Genomic DNA, 21,542 nt, shown 5'->3' on the forward strand with positions numbered 1-21,542 from the left:
TGCAGGTGCTTGAAGCCCTTGGCAGAAAGTTTGACACCTCTCCTATAGGTATGTAATGTTCTCCCTCAGCTGTAGGATCATGACTTGTCTAAAAGTTGGTGTCACTATATCAGAGGACCCTAGAGTTAGAGCTAGAAGGGACTTTAGATGTCAATAAGCTACAAATCCCTTCAATTTAAAGATGGAAGAAACTGAGGCCCAGAAGAGACTGGTCTGACAATCCCATGAGAGGCACAGCAGCGATCCATTGTGTGAATCTTTTCCCTCTCCACCACTCAATAACACCCCTAACATTTTTACACAGGTGTTCTTGACTTAAAAATGAACACCTAGGGTAGACTTGAAAGGACAAAGAAGGGGAAGAGAAGTGCCCAGAGTAGGGGAACTATCCCACCCAGTGATTCTTCATCACCATTTCATTTCTTCTTCAGGCTGACCTTGATCTTGTATGTTTCTGAATGAACTGTGGAGTTGTTCATAGTTCAGTTAATTCTATCTCCAGAAATTACTTTCTTGTCTGTTCACAATCCCCTTTAACCTACTTTCTCCTCTTTCTTTTTTTCCTCTTTCTCTTTTTCTTTGTCCCACTGGGAGCTAGAGAGACAGGCAGACAGACACACAGATAGGCAGATTAACTTACAGAGAAAGACCCTTTCTTATTAGTTATCTAATATGTCAAGAAAAAGGAAAGTCATAAATTTGAGATGTAATTCCTTTTGACGTCTCATTAGCTCCAGAAAACTTCATCAACTTCCTTATTCCTCTCCATTTAAATTAACTTTTCCTAAAACACCAGTTTTAAAAAGCTATTTCATAATTAAATGCTTTGTTTTTACACTTTATTTACTAGTAATATGACTGCATAATTTTAAACTATTTTCATTGCAAGCACACAGTATCACAGAATCACAGCATCAGAAGGAGTAGCAGAAAATCATCTAGCCCACCCATAACTGACTTCTTTGTCATTCATTTATGCTTTAGCTCTACTGCTCACATCAGAAGGTAAAAAGGACACCTTCCTCAGGTCACAGAGCTCAGAAGAGCTTTGGGAGGTTTTGCCAGATATATTTCAGGCTACTTGATGACTTTTGGAGGAAGTGGGCCAGAGATTTGTGTTTACCCATCCTTGTTTCCTTCGCTGTAAATTTCTCCATTGCAAGGAAAGCGTTTTTTTTTTTCATTCCTGTGGTCCAAGTTGGGCTTCATTTACTCAAAATGATTTGGCAATATATTCATTTGCATGGTTGTCTGCCTTTTGTGATAGCCTTAAGTAATTCTGTGTGCAACTGATAGCCCAAGGTTGCTTATATATTTCCACATCATTATGGAAAGAAATGTGTATGTCACTACATATGACCATTCACCCAAAGGCTTTAATTATAAATAGCAAGCATTTATATAGCTTGTTAAGATCTGCAATGCAAATATATTACCTCATTTGATCCTCACAATCCTGTGAGGTATATACCGTTGCTATTCCCATTTTACAGATGAGGAAACTGAGGCTAGAAGAAAATTACTTAGGAGTAAATTTCTGAGATAAGATTCAAACTCAGGTCTTCCTGACTCCAAATTTAACATTCTATCTACTGCATCATGTAGCTTTCTTCTTGTCAGTAAGTGTTACCTCTGCTGTTGATGTACTTCTATGGAGGTCATAAAAAATGTAGTTGCATTTTGGGCCACTATTACAACCTGTGCCTTAATTTGGGATTAAACAGGCTTTAGAAGAAATCTGACTAGCTCCTCTAATACTCTTTTCATAGGAACGGGCATCTTAAATTCCAAGCAATTGACAACAAATCAAACTTAGAATCAACCCTTTCCTAGGCTGGGGATTGCTTCTATATAGTATGTATTGCAGTGAATTAAGTCTCCCATTAGTGGCCTTTGCTCTGTTATTCACTTCCTGTGTAACCCTGGGCAAATAACTAAACCCCTGGGGACCTTAGTTTCTTCATTTATAGAATAAGTTTGCTGGACTAGATGATCTCTAAGATTTTTTTCTAACTCATCCTATGAGATCATTGCCATCTGGGTGTCTTTGTTCCAACACCTGGGCCTAATCTACGTGGAGGTCAAGGTCCTCCTGTCTAGTTTCTCACATCTATCCTTTTTCTGATCTACATTTTTCCCCCTCAGGCCTAACTTCTCTCTTCTCATTTCTCAGGCAATATGCCTTTTTCTAGTCTGAACCTCTATTAAACTAATACTCTTTTCTTTTTTTCTAAGTGTCCTGTGTGTCTCACTCAGACACCTGGGTTCCCTTTTAATCTTTCTATATTCCAAATGTAGAGTCATTTGGGGCTCCCTGGAGATATTTTGGAGAGGAACTCTAGGGATATCTCTTATTCATTCATCAACTATTTGCAGATAAACATGAGTCATCAGCCTGATTACTCTAAGGATATTTAAGGTAGATGAAAAAGAAAGATGATTCATTACAGTTTGTAAATGTAATTATCAAAAGATGATACCTCAGGATCATAGGTTGTTAGACAAGAAAAGGACCTTAGGGACTTCATTCAATCCCCTCATTTTATAGGTACAGACAAGAGAATATCTTGTCCATGGTGACACAGGTAGTATGTAGGAGAGGTGCTAACCAGTGTTCTTTCCACTACAAGATGAATATTAACAATAATCAAGGGGACGGCTAGGTGGCACAGTGAGTAGAACACTAGCCCTGGAGTGAGGAGGATCTGAGTTCAAATCTGGCCTAAGACACTTAACACAAAAAAAACTAGCCATGTGACCTTGGGCAAGTCACTTAACCCCAATTGCCCTCCACACACAAAGAAAAGCAAAAAAAAAAAAAAACAATAATCATGGCTTCTTTTTTCCCCTTTGCAATTCCTTTGCGTTCGTTAAGTTTTTGCTATGCTCAAGGAGAAAGGCAATATAGTGTAGTACATAGAAGGCCAGCCTCAGAGTTAGGAGGATTTCTGATTCATATTGACTATGTGATACTAGGCAAGTTCCATAACCTGACAGTGTCCTCCAACCAATACTTATAGGACTAGAGGGTGTTGGTTTGCATTGGTAGAGGGAGTTAACTAAAAGGGAGCTTTCCATGAAGATGAACTCACAATTCTCAACCCCACCCCATCCCCTAGGGGGGAAAAATCATTCAAGACACTGTACACAGTTTAGTTCCTAAGACTGCATCATAATGTTAAGGCCATGCTGAAAATTTCTAACTCACAAGAACATATCATTTCTTATTTACTAAATGGTTACACAGACTATTTGAGATACACATTTTGATATAGTCCCAATATAGTAGGGAGAAGGTGGAAGAGAATGTCTTCCGCTAATTCTCATTAAGTTTGTGCCCAACCTGTATTTTTCTCTGAAGCACTGCTTGTAGATGTTTTGAGTTATTTTCTCCTGCATTTGTGTTTTGAGCATTCCTGCCAACACAATAGCTCATTATGCTGGGATTCTTTTATATTTTTCCCATTATTTTAGCCTGCTTCCTGACTTCAGACTTGATTTTTGGGCAAGGCTCTGAGGCACTTCTGGAGGGAAGGCCTAGAGTGGTTCTATTGATGCTTTCTTGGGGCATTGAATATTGTGTTGTTCTAGGATCTCAGGAACAGACTTAGAACCTACAAGACTTTAATGTTCCCAGAGTGGTCTGTTCCAGGGCAAAGTATAATTGCTGACCCCCTTGTTTGAGCTATTCAAGTTTCTGACTTGGGTTTAGGTCTGAGTAAGAGTAGATTGCTACTATATTTAGCCCTATCAACCAGCTGGGAAAATCTATTGGTTTAGAACAATAGAATTATACTCCCCCTTTGATCTAGGATTCCCACCCTGATTATTTCTCATAATCTGGGCTAGATGCTGAAAGTGAGTCTCTGATTTGAACCTGAGGTCTGGGCCACACTGCTACCATTGCTTGCTTCTAAGCTGAACTTCCTCCTCTCTTTGTATACTGCCCAGGGCCACCATAGCCAGCAGAATGCTACTCCCTGACAGAGATCATATTATAAGTCTGCCCTGGATCTGAGAATCATGCCCCATAATTCCCTCAGTTCTCATGCAAGGTATTCCCATTTCTGTAGCTGGCATGTTGAAAAAATAGAGATGTAGAAGCTAGGGAGGCTTCTCTGAGGACTGACAGAACTCTCTACCCCATGAGACCCATGGGAGAAAGCAGGGAAAATTCTGCCAATACCTAGGCTATGAGACTATATCTCCTTCCCCTATTGGGTCTATGAGATAAAATCTCTCTAACCTTCAACCATACTTTTGACTTCTGAGTATGTATTTGATAGGTTATTTTGCCAATATAAATCAATTTTAATTCTAAATTGATTTTATCCTAATCTTCCCTTCTGTATTTCTTCAACCTGGGAGTCTTATTTGCAGGAGCAGAACTTATCAATGAATGTGTCCCCTAGGTCAAGAAGTGGCTTCCTAATTCCTTGAATTTATTCAGTTCACTACTGTATTCAGAATCCAAGAATGGTCATTTTTTATACACTACAGGAAAATGTAAATTTGGCTGATATTTTGCTTCTGGTCATTCTAAAATATCTTCTTTTGTGTTGCTTGCTTCCTTGAAGGCTGCAGAACAGTTGAACTGCTCCCTGTTTGTACACCCCTGGGACATGCAGACAGAAGGACGGATGGCCAAGTACTGGCTTCCCTGGCTAGTGGGTTTGTATTGGTTTTGGAATGTAGTAATAGCTTCACATTTTTCCAATCATCAGCTAAAACATGGGGTTTCAAATTTAAATCCTTAATGGGAATATAAAATAGAGCCCAAGGACCAGATTCCTCTATTAGGTCCAACCAGTGACTCTCAGATTATTTTATAACCTAATAGTAGCTTCAATCAATAAAGTGCATTTACTAAGTGCCTACTAGATGCCAGGCATTGTTTTAGGCACAAAGGATACAAAGAAAAAGAATGAAACAATACTTTACCCTCAAGGAACTTATTTTCTGTCAGGATGACATGTACACATATAGATTTTTACAAAATTTATACAAGATAATTTAAAAAGGAAAGGTACTTGAAGCTGTGAGATCAGGCAAGGCTTTATGTAGAAGAAAGAGCTTGAGCTGAGTCTTGGAGAGTTAGAGATTCTAAGAGGTGTAGGTGAGGAAGAAATCCATTCCACTAATCTTAGAGCTTCCTTTCCTAAAACTGAGATCCTCAATGTAATCTAGTGAGATCCCCCAAGTAATATAAACCAGGAAGCCAAATTTCAATGGGTTGATTATACACTCTGTAATACATTATCCAGACCCCTGCTTCTCTTCCTCCACATATTTTCAGTCATATCACCTCTTGCTATGGACCAGAGTCCACAGAAGGAAAGGGAAGTAATACTCATTGGGCTTATTTGGTTACTTGTTATCATCCTGGTAATAAAAGGAAAAGGGTTGAAATTCACAGCTGTCAACAAGTCTTAATGAATATCCATATAGTTTTCAAAGACCTCCAGGGGCAGAGACTATATAGTTTCCCTAACAATACTTAAGATGATCACAAATCTCTCCCTTCTTATAAAGGGGGGTCCAATAAGAGAAGATTTCAGGATAGTTGACTCTGATTCTTCTGAGGACTGTAGGGCAGCCTGCATAGTTGTTGTTTTTTTTAATGTCAGATGATGAAGCTTCCTGCCACCCCCCCTGAGAATTATACCCTAGTGGCCTGACAACTCAGAAATGTGCCTGTTGGACTCCATGGAGTTGAACTTTTCTCAAGGTCTTCTTAACAAGATTTGTAATGTCTGTCTAAAGAAGGGAAGTTAATCAGTGCATTTTGTGTGAAGCAACTACATCAAGGATCTTAAAGAACTTCATAGATTTCATATTAATCTACACTAGTTGGCCTTGGCCTTATCTCTTGGGGGCAGACAGGACAGGAAGAAGAAGGGAACCAAATGCTGTTATCCCAATTTTAGAGACAGGTAGACTAAATTCAACTTGCCATTCATGTTCATAAATTACCAAATGACCCAGGGACTCAAACTAGGTCTTCTGACTTAAAACTAGTTTAAATCCCTAAACAACCCAACCTAAAAGTTAAAAATAGTAAGTTTACATTATCTCCAAAGTAATGGCATTTTTAAGATCTGTATTTAAGTCGTGGGAGCATTAAATTTAAGAGATTACTGAACTGAAGGACAGGTAAGAAAAAAAAAATTAATCCCTCTGCAATAGCTTTGATTCATTCTAACAAGCTCTGCATCTTTATGCTTTGCTTGCTATTTTCAGGCATGCCAGCAGAAACCACCACAGCCATTTGTTCCATGATTATGGGAGGAATCTTTAAGAAGTTTCCTAAACTTAAAGTGTGCTTTGCACATGGAGGTAAGAGCCTGGGGGGTCATCATTTGCCAAATAATTGTATTCATAGGAGTTAAAGCAAGAAAGTAGCTAGTGGCTCAGTGGATAGAGCATGGGGCCTCAAGTCAGGAAGACCTGAATTCAAATCCAGACTCAGAAACTTTCTAGCTGTATAACCTTGAGTAAGTCATTTAACCACTTAACCTTAAGCCTCAAATTCCTCAAATATAAAATGGGAGTAAGAGCACCTACCTCAAAGGATTGTTGTTAGGAGCAAATGAGATAATATTTGTACAAAAAAAGCATGCATGACAGTGCCTGACCCATAGTAGGTGCTGTATGAATGCTTATTCCTTTCTCTTCCTTTATTCCCTTTCTTCTGCACACGGTTATACTGAAAACTTGCCTCCACATCAGAAAAAGTGATGCCTGATCATTGATCTCCTTGTTCCCACCATCACCACCACTGATTTGTGCCCCTAATGTATCTAGCTTTGAAATGTTTTCTATCATTTTAAGGTCACGGCACTTAAATGGACATGCCAGTCTGGGTCAAGGAGCACAGAGTGGCAACCACAGAACCAGTTACATTTCATTAGCACCATGGACAGAGCACACTTTGGCTTCAATTCTGTAATCTGGAATAGAAAACATAATCTCTACTCTGGAGAAGTTTATAGTTCAGTGCAAAAGACAAAATCCAATACATGGTATGATTCTCCTGCTAGACAATTGGAAACTGGCTTCCTATTGGAATAAATTCAAAACCCAAAGCCCACACTTCAAGGTCTTTTATCAAATGGATCCTCTTTATACATTCAAGGTAAACATTCATTTATACATACAGGACTTTAGAGTTGTATAAAACCTCAGATGATCAAGTCCAAACTTTTAATTTTTTTACAGATAAAGCAAACAAATAGATCTCAGAAAGGTCAGGTGATTCCTCCTACACATCTCTCAACTCTCTGTTGAGAATCCAGACTAGGACTCGATTTTCTTGATTCCTGGTCCAGTGCTATTTTGCTTCTTTTCTTTTTACTCCCCCAACAAGACTCCTCCTATGTCACTCAGGTTAATAACAATAACTTTCATTCATATAGAGCTTTAAGGTTTGGACAGTTTTTCTTCACTAGTGCATAAGGTAGGTAGTTCAAGTATTATATCAACTTGCAATTAAGGAACCTAAGATTCAGAGAGATTTTGTGTTTATCTAAGGTCACACAAAGTGTGTCACCATCAGGGGTCAGGACACAAACCAAAGCATCTTGATTCCAGGTCCAGTGCATTTTCCTGTTTGTTATACTCTTGTTTGTTTTCCTTGTAAGCTGCTCATTTCCAGTCCTACCTCTAATACTACCTGTGTGCCCTTGGGCAATTCATCAAATCTGCCTGGCCTCAGTTTCCTTATCTGTAAAGTGAGGGAGTTGGACTAGATCATTCCTTCTAGTTCTATGATTTATGATCTTTTCTCACACTGTGTGATTACAACCTTGTATGATTAAAAACTTGATCTCTGGGACTTACTTGCCTCATTTATATAATTGGCATAATAAAAACTTTATCTGCCCAAAGGCAGGTGGCTGAACCAAATGATCTCTTAAGATCCCTTCCAACTCTAAGATATATGACTAAAAAAATCAACTGACATTCATTCCCATCAACTCTTCTGTGAATAGAACAGAATATTGGTCAGATTAAGTGACTGTCTCAAGCCATAGATTTTCTTGTAGCTGACCTGATCCACCATATCTACCACTCTGTATAATTGATCTTAGGCAGAACTATAGTACTCAATTTTATTGGTTGTCCTGATGGAAAAGAAAAACAAGAAATGAAAAAAACCAAGCTGGGCTTCCAACTGGGCAATCTCTCCTTCTTACTCCATTCTGCTGCCTTCACCATGTATGGATTGATTTGAAATATGTGAGTTTCAGATTCAAAAAATCAACTTCATGAGTTCAAAATGGATAAGACAATACTAGACTGAAGTTTTCTGCGGAGGGGGGGCGGAATAGAGGATTTAGTGGACTACAAATTCAATATGACTCAGTGTGAGGTAATAAATAAAAAAGTAAATGCAATCTTAGTTTGCATTGAAAGGCGGTGCTCTCAGGAATAAGAGCCCTGTGCTCTGTACTGGTAAACCCTGGTAAGCCCATAACTGAAGTCTGGTGTTCAGTTGTAGCTGCCACCACTTAAGAAAGACAGTGGTAAATTGGAGAATGGCCAGAAAAGAGCAATCAGTACAGCAAGACCTTTGAGTCCATGTCATGTGAGGATTGGTTGAAGGACTGGATATTTTTATCCTGAAAAAGTAAAGACTTCAAGGGTAAATGATAATTATTCCAAGTATAAGAAGGGCTGTCATCTGGAAGTAGGAGAGTCCTTTGTTTGCCCCCAGAGGGCAGAACCAGAACAGTGATTGGAAGTTGAATAGAAACCAATTTAGGCTTAATGTCAGGAAATTTTTCCTAATTACTAGAGTGATCCATGAGGGAAATGGATTGTTTTGAGAAGCAGTTCCCCTCCATCAGAGATCTGCAAGCAGAAACTGGCTGACCACTTACTTAATATGTTGCAATGGGAATTCATTTTAAGCTTGGGTTAAACTACATGGCTGCTGAGGCCCCCTAAAGCTCTGAAAATTCTGTTTCCAAGATTATTAACCCCAACAGATTGGAAAACCAACTGCAATATCATTCCAGGAAAATTGCTGGGAAGTAGATACAGGAGTCTTGGAGAGTTAAGAGGGTTTTTTTTTTGTTTGGGTTTTTTTTTGTCTTAGCACTACCAACAGAAGGATTTTTCTTTCTAAAATAATAGCCCTTGATTAAAGGTGGCTTATTCTCTAACATGGCTGGAGAAGACAGGTAGGCAGCAGAAATACCGCACTACAGTAATTACCAAAAGGAACTGAAGGAAAGGTTAACATATTAAATGATAATTGAGCTAATTTATGTCAAATTTATGATTTATTGTAGCTTTTGGTACTATTGTTTAATGGATTCATTTAACTGATAGATTTGGGGGGAAGCCTAAGAGTAAAGGAGCTTATTCATTATGCTTATTGAACATTCATTTATATTACAACCATTTATTAAGTACCTATTATTTGCCAAGCAGTACATTAGGTACTGAGGAATACAAAAACAAAAACTGAAAGAATTCCAGCTCCCAAGAAATTTACATTCTATCAAGCAAAACAACATGCACACATATAAGTATTTATAATTTACTATTATTATAGTTATTATAACTATTACCATCATTATCATCATCAATCTTTAAAAGCCTAAAACCACACTAAGACTTTTGGGACACCTTGTAGATATAAAGTAAATCTATGCAATCAATTCAGAAGTTGGTCAGATGATGTCATGGGAGCCTCCTTCCTATACTGAGGAGTGTAGCAGATGACCTGTATAGTCTGTACAGTCTATTCTATTTCACAGAGGTTCAATACTCCCAGTCCAGTCACTTTAGCTATGTGGCATCTCAAACAGGAAATGAAAAGAATAAAATTTCTCTCATCTCTACTACTTTAGAACCTACAATCCTCTTACCTCCACATTGCAACAAGGAGGGTATTTTAGCACATTTCTAAGTAAAAGAAGAAAAACCTTAAGGTCTCCCAGATGAAAAAAAAGCAAAACTCTCAGGGAACATGGTCATATCTACATTTTGTTTCCGTCATTGTGCTACTATATTTTTATATTCTAGGTGTCATCATTTATCCCCAACAAGAAGTAGGATTTACTGTCCCTATGTGCTTAAATACATGAATATACTAAGGGAAACCTTAGAGAAGAACCCAATACAGATCACTGCTATTTTTTACCTATGAGACCTTGGAGATTTCTTCCTTTGAAAAATGAGGTGGGGTGTGTGGGAGGGACTAGATATTTTTTATGGCCTCTTCTGGTTATAGATCCTACAAGTAATATAAACACCACGGCTGAACTTAGAAAACTAGATATTCACTACTGTTATACTTGTTTGCATATTTTATTCCTAAGTGTTCCTACAGTACTTTGTATAAGGGTTCATCTGTCACTTTTCCTCCATTAGAATCTAAGATCCTCAAAACAGACTTGTCTATTTTTCATTTCTTGTCTCTGGAGCCAGAAGATCTATGTTCAAATCCTGCCTCTACTGTGCCCTTCGTCAAGTCACTGGGACTTAGTTTTCTCATTACTGAAATAAAGGGGTTTACCTCAATGACCTCTAAGATCCCTTGTAGCTCTAGGTCTGTAATCCTACATTTCTTGTAAGTTTAATACTCAGTACATAATTGTCAATAAAGACAATGATGTCTCTCTGCTTTGTAGTGTATTTTTCCAATCAACAAACAGCCCCTCAATAAGAAGCTTTCTTTGTAGGTGGTGCTTTTCCATTCACAGTGGGGAGAATATCTCATGGATTCAATGTGCGCCCTGATCTGTGTGCCCAAGACAATGCAATTGACCCAAAGAAATACCTTGGTTCTTTTTATACGGACTCCCTGGTTCATGATCCTCTGGCCCTAAAGCTGTTAACAGATGTTGTAGGAAAGGTAAGCTGACATACTCTTAAGTTGTGCTGTTGGGGAAGAAATAAAGAAGGAAGTGGAGGATTTCTGATTTTGTCTATGTTTTCTTCTCTATTTCCTACAAAATAAACAAGAAACATCAATGAAAGAAAAGGGAAAGAAGGCAGATAAGATCTCTCTCTGTTTTCTCTTTCACCTATCTGAGTATCCAGCCTTCCTGTGCAGGCTTACTCATACAAGGAGAATTCTTAGGACCTAATGTTATTACCTTGGAATTATTACCCATTCTGAAGAAGTCCTAGCCAGCTTAATCAGCTGTATCCTCTCCTCTCTTCCCAAGCAGAAGCTAAAGAAGTGGGATAGACAGCATGATCTAGTAGAAAGAACACAAGACTAGGAGGAAAGAATCTTGGGTTCTTAGTCCCAATTGTATATTAATTATTTGTGTGACCTTATGCATGTTACTTAATCTCTCTGGACTTCTGTTTCCTCATTTGTAAAAAATAATAATGACAATAATAAGATGGTTAGATTAGATTATCTTTAAGGTCTCTTCCCATTCTAGATATATTACCTTATGGGGAATATACTAGGCACTGGGAGATACAAAAAAAATTAAGATATTGTCCCTATACTTTTGGAAAGGGTGTATGACACATACACAAATATACCACACTACACAATATCTAAAGGGAAGAATAAAATATAGGAGACTGAAACTGTCAGAGAGAGACAGAGACAAGGCAGGGAGGTGGAAAGAGCATGAAGTGCTATGTGAAGTCAGAAAAAGGAAAGATCAATTCTGTATTTTGGAAGAAATTAATGGGAAATTAATTTGGTTAACAAAATGGTGTGTGAAAACAACTGGCTTGGAATTGCTGAACCATGGCTTAAAATATAAGAATTTTCGGTCAGGGATGATGTGTACCTAGTAAGGACACAAAAAATGTATTTGCCAAAAGTCTTGCAAGTCTAGTGAGGTTTTTTTTTCCCCTAAAGCAGAGTGGGAGGCTTTAACTTGAAAAGGAAGAAGTAGTGTAAAGAATGCTTATATGTTTCTACCAAATTAGATACTATAGATAGTAGGTATAATGTATGAAGAAGAGAAACAATAGAGATGGCCAGAAATTCATAGAAGACAGATTCCAAGAAAGGAGACAGCAATAAAAACCTTGGCCACAAATGTCTATATACAATTACACAAAGTATGGGTTACAACCAAGGTGCACCAAGAAATCTGTATTCAAGGAGATAAATTTGATATCACAGGTATCACTGAAACTTGAGCAATGAAACTTATAATTGGAATATGATTTTGGAAGCATATGCCTTATTCAAAAGGGTCTAGATAGATAAAATATGTGGTGAGGTAGGAGGGGAATAGTGTTGGATATTTAAAATGTAAACTCATGTATGGAACCACAGAAACCAGAGGGAGAGGCATATGGAGAGTATTAGGTGAAGTCCTATGGGGCAGAGACAGAAGCAATATTATCATTTGGATTATATTATAGGCTATGTGGACAAACTAAGAAAATCAATGAAGAGTTGGAGAAACCTAGAAAACTTGGCATGGAAGCAGAACATAGCAATGATAAGGGCCTTTAATTATCCAGATATCTATTGTCATTCTCCTTCTGCCAGAAGCAGAGGAGTTAATTATTTTTAGTCTTGCCTTGATGTTTACATCTTTCAAAAGGTGAAGGAAGCAACAAAAGCAGCTTTTATTCTGGACCTTACTAATTCCAGAAAAGAAAAAAAATAAAATAGAAATGCAGAAACCCTGGAAAGAAATGTCACTCTATCCTAGAATTTATGCTAGAGAGAGAAATGTTTATGGTATTGCACAAACTTAGATTGTGAGGATAAATTTCAGAAAGTTCAGAGAAAAGATAGGTAGGATAACATGCACTATAATCCTTCAGGGAAAGTCAAATCAAGAAAAATAGAGAGTTCTCAACAACGAAATTCTAAAGATCCAAAGAGGAACAATTCTGATAAGGTGCAAAAAGAATTAATGCTTAAAAAAGAACAATATGGATGCATAGGAAACTCATTGACCAACTTAGATTTTAAAAACTATATACAAAAGATCAAATGAGGGCAAATAATGAAGGATGGATAGAAATACACAACATTTAACAACATTCAACAAATATGATCCTGTAGGAATGGTGTCAGAATGAACTGTCTGAAAAGAAAAGTGAAGGATAACCAAAGAAGGCCTGTTGTATGCTATGTTGGGGGAAAGAGGAGGATTAAAAAAGGGATATGGATGCTGCAGGGATAAGATGATAATGAATTATAGAAACAATGCAGAACTCCTTGATGCTTGTTTCCATTTTTTCTACCAAGAAAAATTAACTTTGGATTAGAAAGGAAAGGAAAAAAATTAGATGGCAAGGAATCAAAACCCCAAATAAGTAGAAAGATAATAAAAGGGCATCTAGCTTCAATGAAAGGCACAGTATCCATGACTAGAGTGGTATTGATTCCATTAAACTCTGGCCAGACAAGATTATATATGGAGTATTGAGTTCAATTCTTGGCATCAGATTTTAGGAAGAACACTGATAAACTGGAGAGTATCCACAGGAGGGTGATCAGGATGGTAAAAAAAAAAAAAAAAGATCATGTATATGAGGACTGATTGAAGGAACTGGGGATGTTTAACCTGGAGAGACATGGTAGCTGTCCAAGTATTTGGACATGTGAAAGAGGGAAAAGAAAAAGCTAAAGAAAGGTAGAATATAATAAATGTATACCAGTAAAATATTATTAGAATAACAAAATATTCTAGAAGCATTCTGAGAAAATTGGGAAGGCTTATATGAACTGATACAGAGCAAAGTAAGCAGAACCAGGAGAACAATCTGCACAATGATAGAAGAAAACCAGTATCAGAATGATTAAACAAAAGATAAGAATTCTCATCAAGGCAGCAACCAATCTGGTTGGCACTGACATATAATCTATCTCTTCTTGGCAAAGGAGTGATAGATGATAGCTACCCAGTGGAACATACCTTGTCAGACAAGGCCAACATGTTTGCTTTGCCTGGTAATTTTTCTTTGTTACAGAGGCAGGTTCTTCAGAGGGGCCATTAAGCAGAAATATGGAAGATGAGTCATTGAAAAATAACCCTGATATAAGAAATAAGTATCAATAAACTTTGCTAGACTTATCCTGCTTGGCTCTAGAGGGCAGAGCTAAGACAAAGAATGGCAGTGTCAGAGACATATTTAGATCTGATAAAAGGAAAAACTTGACAACAATTAGAATTATCTAAAAGCAGAATGGATTGCCCTCCAGATATAATGGATTCCTCCTTACCAGACATCTTCAAGTAAATGCTGAATAACAACTTATCAAGTTATGTTATAGAGAGGATCTTACTCAAGTATAGGTTGAACTAGATGGGCTCTCAAGCCCCTTCCAATTTTGAAACTCATTGGTTCTCCAATTCTGTGCATACAACTGGGAAGAGGGACAGGTTGTTAAGTCCTTGAATTCAAACAAAAGCAATATGGATGCTATTTAATAAGTAATATAAAGTCATTAAAGGGGTTTGAACTGAGAAATAGCATAGATCAAATTTGTTTATAAGGAAGCTTAATCTGTCAGCATGTAAAGGAATGATGGGAGAGGGAAAACTAACTTGGAAAATTGTTGTTACATATTTCAATCAGATTATAATGCATGCTGTATTAGCATGATAAGAATAGTCATGAGCAGCGAACTGATTCAAGAGATATTTTGTAGATAAATTAACTAAGTCTTGGTAAGAGGCTACATTTGAGAAATGAGAGGGAAGTGTCAAAGGAAACACTAAGGTTTGAACAGGAATGATTGGATGAATAATTATTCCATTGACAGAAATGGGGAAGTCAAAAATAGTTAGAGGGGGCCAGAAAACAGTAAATTCATTTTGGGTATGTTGAGTTTGAGATGACAGTAGAATAACTAAATTGATCTATGATTTCATTGATTTAAGAAGTCTCTCTAACAGTGAAGATCATAACCTATTTATCATGTGCAACTCTTGTCCATGCCCTCCCATAAGTTGGCTATAGAGCTTCACCCACTGTGCTGGAGGCCTTTCTCAATTTCTCCTACTATTGTACTCTGGCTTTCTTTTTTGTTATCCCTTGCCCTCATCATGTGACCAATCTATCTTTTCTTCCTATAATACTAGCTGACATCTTTTATCCCTGTTCTTCTTCTAAGTTTCCCATTGGTTATATGTTGTTGTCTGGTCATACTCAGATCCAATGCGACTCTCCATTGCCTTCCGTATGAAAGTTATTCTTAATCCTTCAAAGAATCTTGTATCCAAGTCTTGCTGGGCACAGCGATTACCAAGTAGAAATAGGCAACTGGAGATGCAGGTCTGGAGCTCAGGGGAGATAATAAGCCACAACTTACTCATAACCTACCTCCTCTAACATAGTCATTAGTAGATCTAAAGAAAACATTGAAATTAGAGAACTCCAGGAAAGTACAAGTGAGGAAACATTTGTCTTGTAACAGACAGATCAAAGATTTTTGTGTCATTTCAGATGCAGACCATAGCAGAAAAGTGTTCAGCATTTAATGAATAATAGTTTTATTTAATTTTAATAATAGTTTTGCTTTAATAAAAAATAATTATTTATAGTAAAATAATTTCCTAATAATATAAAAATATTTTCATAATAAAATAATAGTTTAATTTCTTCCTATTCTCTTTCTCATTATTTATATCCTCAATTCCTAGCTATTTCCTATATCTTTTTTAATTCAATTCAATAGTTATTAAGTGCCTACCATATGCAAGACACTTATTTTCATGTCTGAGAATACAAAGATTACAAAAAGCCAGTCCACCTCTTCAAAGAATTTATTACTCCCTTACTCAATCTCTAATGACTCTCTATTAACTCTAGGATCAAAAACAAATTCTGTTTGATATTGGAAGTTCTTCACAATCTGGATCTTCTTTATCTCTATCTTTCCCATTTCCTTACACATTACTTCTCCCTTCCAACCACTCAATCACTTGGCCATACTAGCCTCTTTGCTAGTACACACACACACACACACACACACACACACACATACACACACACACCCTACCTTGCATTGGCTATCCTCCAAGCCTGAAACATTCTGCTTTCTTCTGCCTCTTTAAGTCCTTAGCGTCCTTCATGTTTTCCCTTGAGCTTCATCTTTCATAGGAGGCCAGCTATCCCAGCTGCTAGTGCCTTCTCCACTAAGCATGTCTTCCATCTATACTTTATGTATCTTGTATGTATATTTTTCTCCCCATTAGACTATAAAATCTTTTTATGCTTCGCTTTAGTTCTAATGCCTTATCTCTGAGATTACCTCAAATTTATCCTGTATACATCTTATTCCTGTGTGGTTACTTGTATATTGTTTCCCATTAGAATGTGAGTTTCTTGAGAAAAGAAATACTCTTTTACCTTTATTTTTATCCCTTATCACTTAGCACAATGCCAAAGGACAGAGCAGAATTGAATGTCCACTAAGTTTAAGCCACGGTCTTTTGCCTACAAATCTGTTCATATAGCATTGGAGGGAAAAGAGATAAAAGGTACCAAGAAAATCAGACCTGGGATATCAACCAATTTGTTAAGTATTGATTCAGAAAGTATGTACAGTTGAATAAGGCCAGAAAAGATTTTGTGGAGCATGCAAACAGTGGATAAACATATTTTGTTTGTTTATGGACTACTAAATGCAATTGACTTTGCAATCTCACCTTATCCACACAGTTCTGACAAATGTCCATTGGCAATAAAAACATCTGAACTTTGGCCTTTTTAAAGAGGAAGGCCAGTCTATCATTTCTAGAAAGAGTGTTAAAAAAAAAAGATATGAGATTGATTCCCTGGCTATTTATGTTGCCTTGGCTAATCACTTAACTATACCAGACTCCACTTTCTCATTTCTAAAATAAGGGGGTCACACCAAATAATATCCAAGTTTTCTTCCAACTCTAACATTTGATGGCTCTATATTTACCTGTCTTTGGATGCAGCAGTTGGAGACTAAATATAATTGGGGTGGGCAGGGAAATGAGGAAAGCTGAAAGCTGGCCAGTAACTCTCCTATGGAATGTTTCAACTCACTTTCTCCTGAAACATTCAACCGCTTCAAAATGAAAGAACAATTAACTTTTGTCCATATTATTATCATTAAAATTAAATCCTGACAAAGTAAGAGGGGAAAATAATCTTAGCTCATTTGCTCATAGTTCTTTTGACAGGAGGAAGTAATTTACCTTTAAGCCTAAAAGCAGGTGTTGGCTTAGAAAGCAAAGAAATGCCTGATCCTACAGCTTAGATTCAATCACAAAAAGAGAAAAGAGAGAGATCTGTGTTGCTCTGTATCCTTTGTGTTGAATAATTGTCCCTGTATGTTTCACAGTTCATTTATACAAAACAGAAATCATGAATAGCCTGAATTTTCCACTATCTAGTTCAGGGGTGGGAACCTATGGTCTCAACTGGCCTCTCACATGTGGCCCTCTAGGTCCTCAAGTACAGCCCTTTCACTGAATCGAAACTTCAGCCACACTTGAGGACCTAGAGGACCACACGTGACCTTGAGGCCACAGGTTCCCCACCCCTGATGTAGTTGCTAGTATTGTGATATACGGTATACCTGATAAGATAAACTGGGATATGTAGCTCATTTTTTTGTTATAATTGTGTCTAAAACCACAGTACTTAAATATTTGACTTGTAGACATCTAGGTGACATAGTGGATAGAGTGCCAGCCTGGAATCAAGAAGATCTGGGTTCAAATGTAGCCGAACATGCTAATAATCTTTATGGCCCTGGGCAAGTCACTTCATTTCAATTTGCCTCAGTTTCCTCAACCGTAAATAATAGTGATTTTATGTATATTTATATATATATAATTTTATATTTATATATTATAATAATGATAATAATAGTGATTACCTCTGGCTAGGTTATAAGAAGGAAATGAGATCATGTATTGTGAATCTCAAATGATATAATATTTCTAAAGTGCTTAGCACAGTACTTGACATGTAGTAGATATTTGTTTTCTTTCCTATACTTCAAAATAGCTGTAATTTCATCAGTGTGGGTATTTCCTCTACTGACACAGATCCCAAGGCCTCTACTTCTTAGAAGATGGTCTTCATGAGATCTTGCAGCCCAACAAAATTTGTCACCTGGAGACCAAAGTTCCAGTCAGGAGATTCTCCAAATTTAGGCAGGTTAGTCCTCGAAAAAATAGACACATAATCCATGACTAGGGTCATGCTTAAAACCTTTTCACCTTTGTTAGATCTAGAAGAAACCTCAGTGATCACCAAGTCCAACTTACATAAATGAATTCCCTCTTCAACAATTTGGCAAGTTGTCATCCAGCCACAGCTTGCAGACCTCTCCCAAGGCAGTTCCTTCTACACTGAGATAACTCTAATGGTTGGCAAGATTTTTCTTTTATCCTGATGAAATTTGCTTCTCTGCAACTTTCATTCATTAGTCCTAGTTTTGCCTTTTGAGACAACGAAAACAAATCTAATTTCCTTTCTACACAACAACTTTTAAAATATTTATATACAGTTGTCACATTTCCCATGAGCCTCCTAGCTCATGGGAATAGTTCTTGCATTGCATAGTTTTAAAACCCTCACCAGCCTGGTCACTCTCCTCTCTATGTGCACTGCTTTATCAATGACCTCTCTAACATGTGGCACCCAGCACCCAACACTACAAGCATGGTCCAACCAAATCAGAAAACAGAGGGATTATTCTCTACTCATTGTTAACAGTATATTCCTATCAAAGAAACCTAAGATTGCACCTTTTTTTGGTTGAAAACCAAAATTCCTAAACCATTTTCATATGAGCTATTGTCTATACCTCCCCCTATCCCATCTCATATGTACAATTCAATTTTTGAACCCAGTTATAATTTACATTTATGCTATGGAACTCTCTCTTATTAGATCAGGCCTTTGTAATCTGTCAAGATTTTTTTGGATCTCAGTCAGTTTTATAGTCCAATACATTACCTATTCCTTTCAGTTACATCATCCACAAATTTGATAAGCATTGATCCATCCTTTCTTCAAAGTCATCGATGAAAATACTGAACAGAAGATAGGTCCTGGGACACTTCTATCCAGATTGACATTCATCTATCACTAACCTTCGGATCAAATCATTTAGACATTCTAGACTACTATCTACCTCATATTGCTTAATCTTATTTACAAGGATATTCTGAGAGATATTATCAAATCCTTTGCTGAATCAAGGAACACTGTCTCTATGTCATTCCTTTGACTTTTCAGTCTAGTACCCCTGTCAAAGAAGGGAATAAGGTTAGTCTTGCATGATCTAGTCATGATGAAACCAGACAGACTTCAATATTATAGTAATTGACAGTAATCAATATTAGTGATCAATACCTAAGTACTCATAAGTCATCTCTTTAATAATACTATTACAAGGACACAAATTGTGACCCTCAGAGCAGGTTTGTCCCTCTTCCTTTGAGTCATAGGTCCGAATGCTAGAAATAGATATTTGGAACTATGATCTGGACCACTATATAATAGAGACTTGTTCATGCAGTCAAAGAAGGAATTTCCTTAAGTCACCTGATTTGAAATGCTGGAGGTCTACAAGATCTGTTCCACCATTACCAAGGAGGCATCAGAGTAAACTCTCCATGGAGCAGCTTGAAAGATCTAATTCTAGGGAGATGGGACAATGTGCCCCCATCTACCAGAGGAGAGCTATGCAGCTACAGTGGAAAGGAATGAGGATGAAGGGATCCAGAACACCAGACTAAAAGCTGAAGTGGAACTGAATTACCAATGGTGATAAATAATCAGATGAGAGCAGCTGGCAAAAGAACAAAATGGTTCAGTAAAAAGGGTACAGCAAAGATGTGGAAGAGTGAATTCCTTTTTTTACATGTTTAATGATATTTTATTTTTCCCCAATTATGTTAAAACAATTTTTAACACTTTTTAAAGTTTTGAGTTCCAAATCTATCCCTCCCTCCCTTCCCTCCTCTTTCCCTGAGATGGTAAGCATGTGCAACCATGAAAAACTTTTCCATATTAGTCCTTTTCTACAAGTGTAAAGCCAAGCATGAGCAGCTTTCCAGAGAACTGCTGCTGTGAACAGCTTCAAGGTTCTGATTACATACTATAGTGAACTCTCTATTTATTCAGTAATAAACTAAGATGAAACATTGACAGAAACCAAAGTACAGCATTCACAATGTTATGACATAACAACTTATCACTAAAGTGGCCGCATAGTTTTAAACAAAAGATACCATTCAGTAAGTCCTTAACTCAGTGTCCTTAAGGAGGACACCTCCTTAAGGGACACAAAGTACAAAGATAAAAGTTCTCCACCCATAGGTCACATTGTCTTAATCTCTCAGTTAAAAAGTCTTTCTTCTTGACTAGAGATTAGTTTCCAATCATCCTTAACTCAATCATCCTTAAGGGGAAAGCCTCCTTGAGGCAATGTACAAAGGTCAAAGTTATCCACCCCTAGGTCACAGTAAATCAGGATCTTCTCAGTTAGCATCAAGTACCCAAGGAGAGGTCTTTTCAGCTTGACTTCAAGCTGGCTCTCAGATTCCGTGGTTCCTCTTTCATAGTCCCAGTTTCTGCCTGAATTTGCCCAACTGTCACCTGGATTCAAAGGTAGGCAACTCTCAGCTCCTCATCCATCTCCTCGTCCAGTTCCTCATCTAGTTCCTGTTCCATATTGAAGTTCATAGTGTCCATTCCACCTCAAGTCCTTCACAGTTCCTGTTCCTGGGAAGACAAAGCTTAACAGAGCCAAAACAGCATTCATGCACATTGCCAGCACCATCATCAATTCACTATCTGCCTGTGAAATCAACACAGACACACATACAAGGTCTGAGAGATCAATAGAAATTATCAGTAAAGCCCCAGGGCCTCTGGAAGCCTCCTCCAGGACTTCTATAAACAGACAACAAGAAAATCCTCTTTGAGGGCTTCCAGTAAGGCCCCAGAGCTTCTGTACAAAGTATTACAAACACAAACAAACACAGACAGAACAAACAAACAGAGTGCTGGGCCTCCACAACCATTCTGCTTCTCAATTCTGCCACTAAAAGTGCTCTCTTCTCAGTTCTGCCCTTTCCCAGCTTGGGCTTCTCCTTATATATGGTCATTAAGGTCCTCCCTGTTCTGCCCCTTCCTGGTGCATCAGCAACAGGGGTTCACAAGTTCTGGGATTCACATGTTGTGGGGTTCACAAGTTCTGTTTCTTTTTTTTTAAAGCAATTGGGGTTAAATAACTTGCTCAAGGTTACATAGCCAGTTATTTTTGTGTGGGTACTGAGTATCTGAGGCCAAAACCGATCCCAGGTCTCCTGATGCTGGGGCTGGTGCTCTTACTCACTGGGCCACCTGGCCACCCCTACAAGTTCTGTTTCTTAACATAGACTTGATATAATCATTGGCAAGGCTTGAAAGTAATTTGAACTGAAACAAGGTGCTAAATAATTAAATAGCTGAAACAAGGCACTAAGTACTTCATTGCTTGTCATCACAAGAAGATTCAGAAAGGAAGAAAGAAGGAAGGAAGGAAGGAGGGAAGGAAGAAAGGAAGGAAGGAAGGAAGGAAGGAAGGAAGGAAGGAAGGAAGGAAG

General features: G+C 37.6%; 1 protein-coding gene across 3 annotated transcripts in view; it reads left to right on the forward strand.

Moving 5' to 3' along the window:
* ACMSD (aminocarboxymuconate semialdehyde decarboxylase) overlaps positions 1-21,542 on the forward strand; it is a 94,457-nt gene that overhangs the window by 43,315 nt on the left and 29,600 nt on the right. For 2 of the 3 annotated variants that reach the window (XM_069067809.1, XM_069067810.1), the window contains exons 6-8: positions 4,578-4,671; positions 6,241-6,336; positions 10,695-10,867. In XM_069067809.1, the coding sequence (XP_068923910.1) occupies positions 4,578-4,671; positions 6,241-6,336; positions 10,695-10,867 (363 nt within the window). The remainder of the gene's footprint in view (positions 1-4,577; positions 4,672-6,240; positions 6,337-10,694; positions 10,868-21,542) is intronic. The other variant, XM_069067811.1, reaches the window with a different exon arrangement.

Source organism: Petaurus breviceps, unplaced genomic scaffold (genome assembly GCF_028583685.1).
Source record: "Petaurus breviceps papuanus isolate PSGF00001 unplaced genomic scaffold, PetGlider_PUasm1.0 90752, whole genome shotgun sequence".
NCBI classification, from domain to species: domain Eukaryota; kingdom Metazoa; phylum Chordata; class Mammalia; order Diprotodontia; family Petauridae; genus Petaurus; species Petaurus breviceps.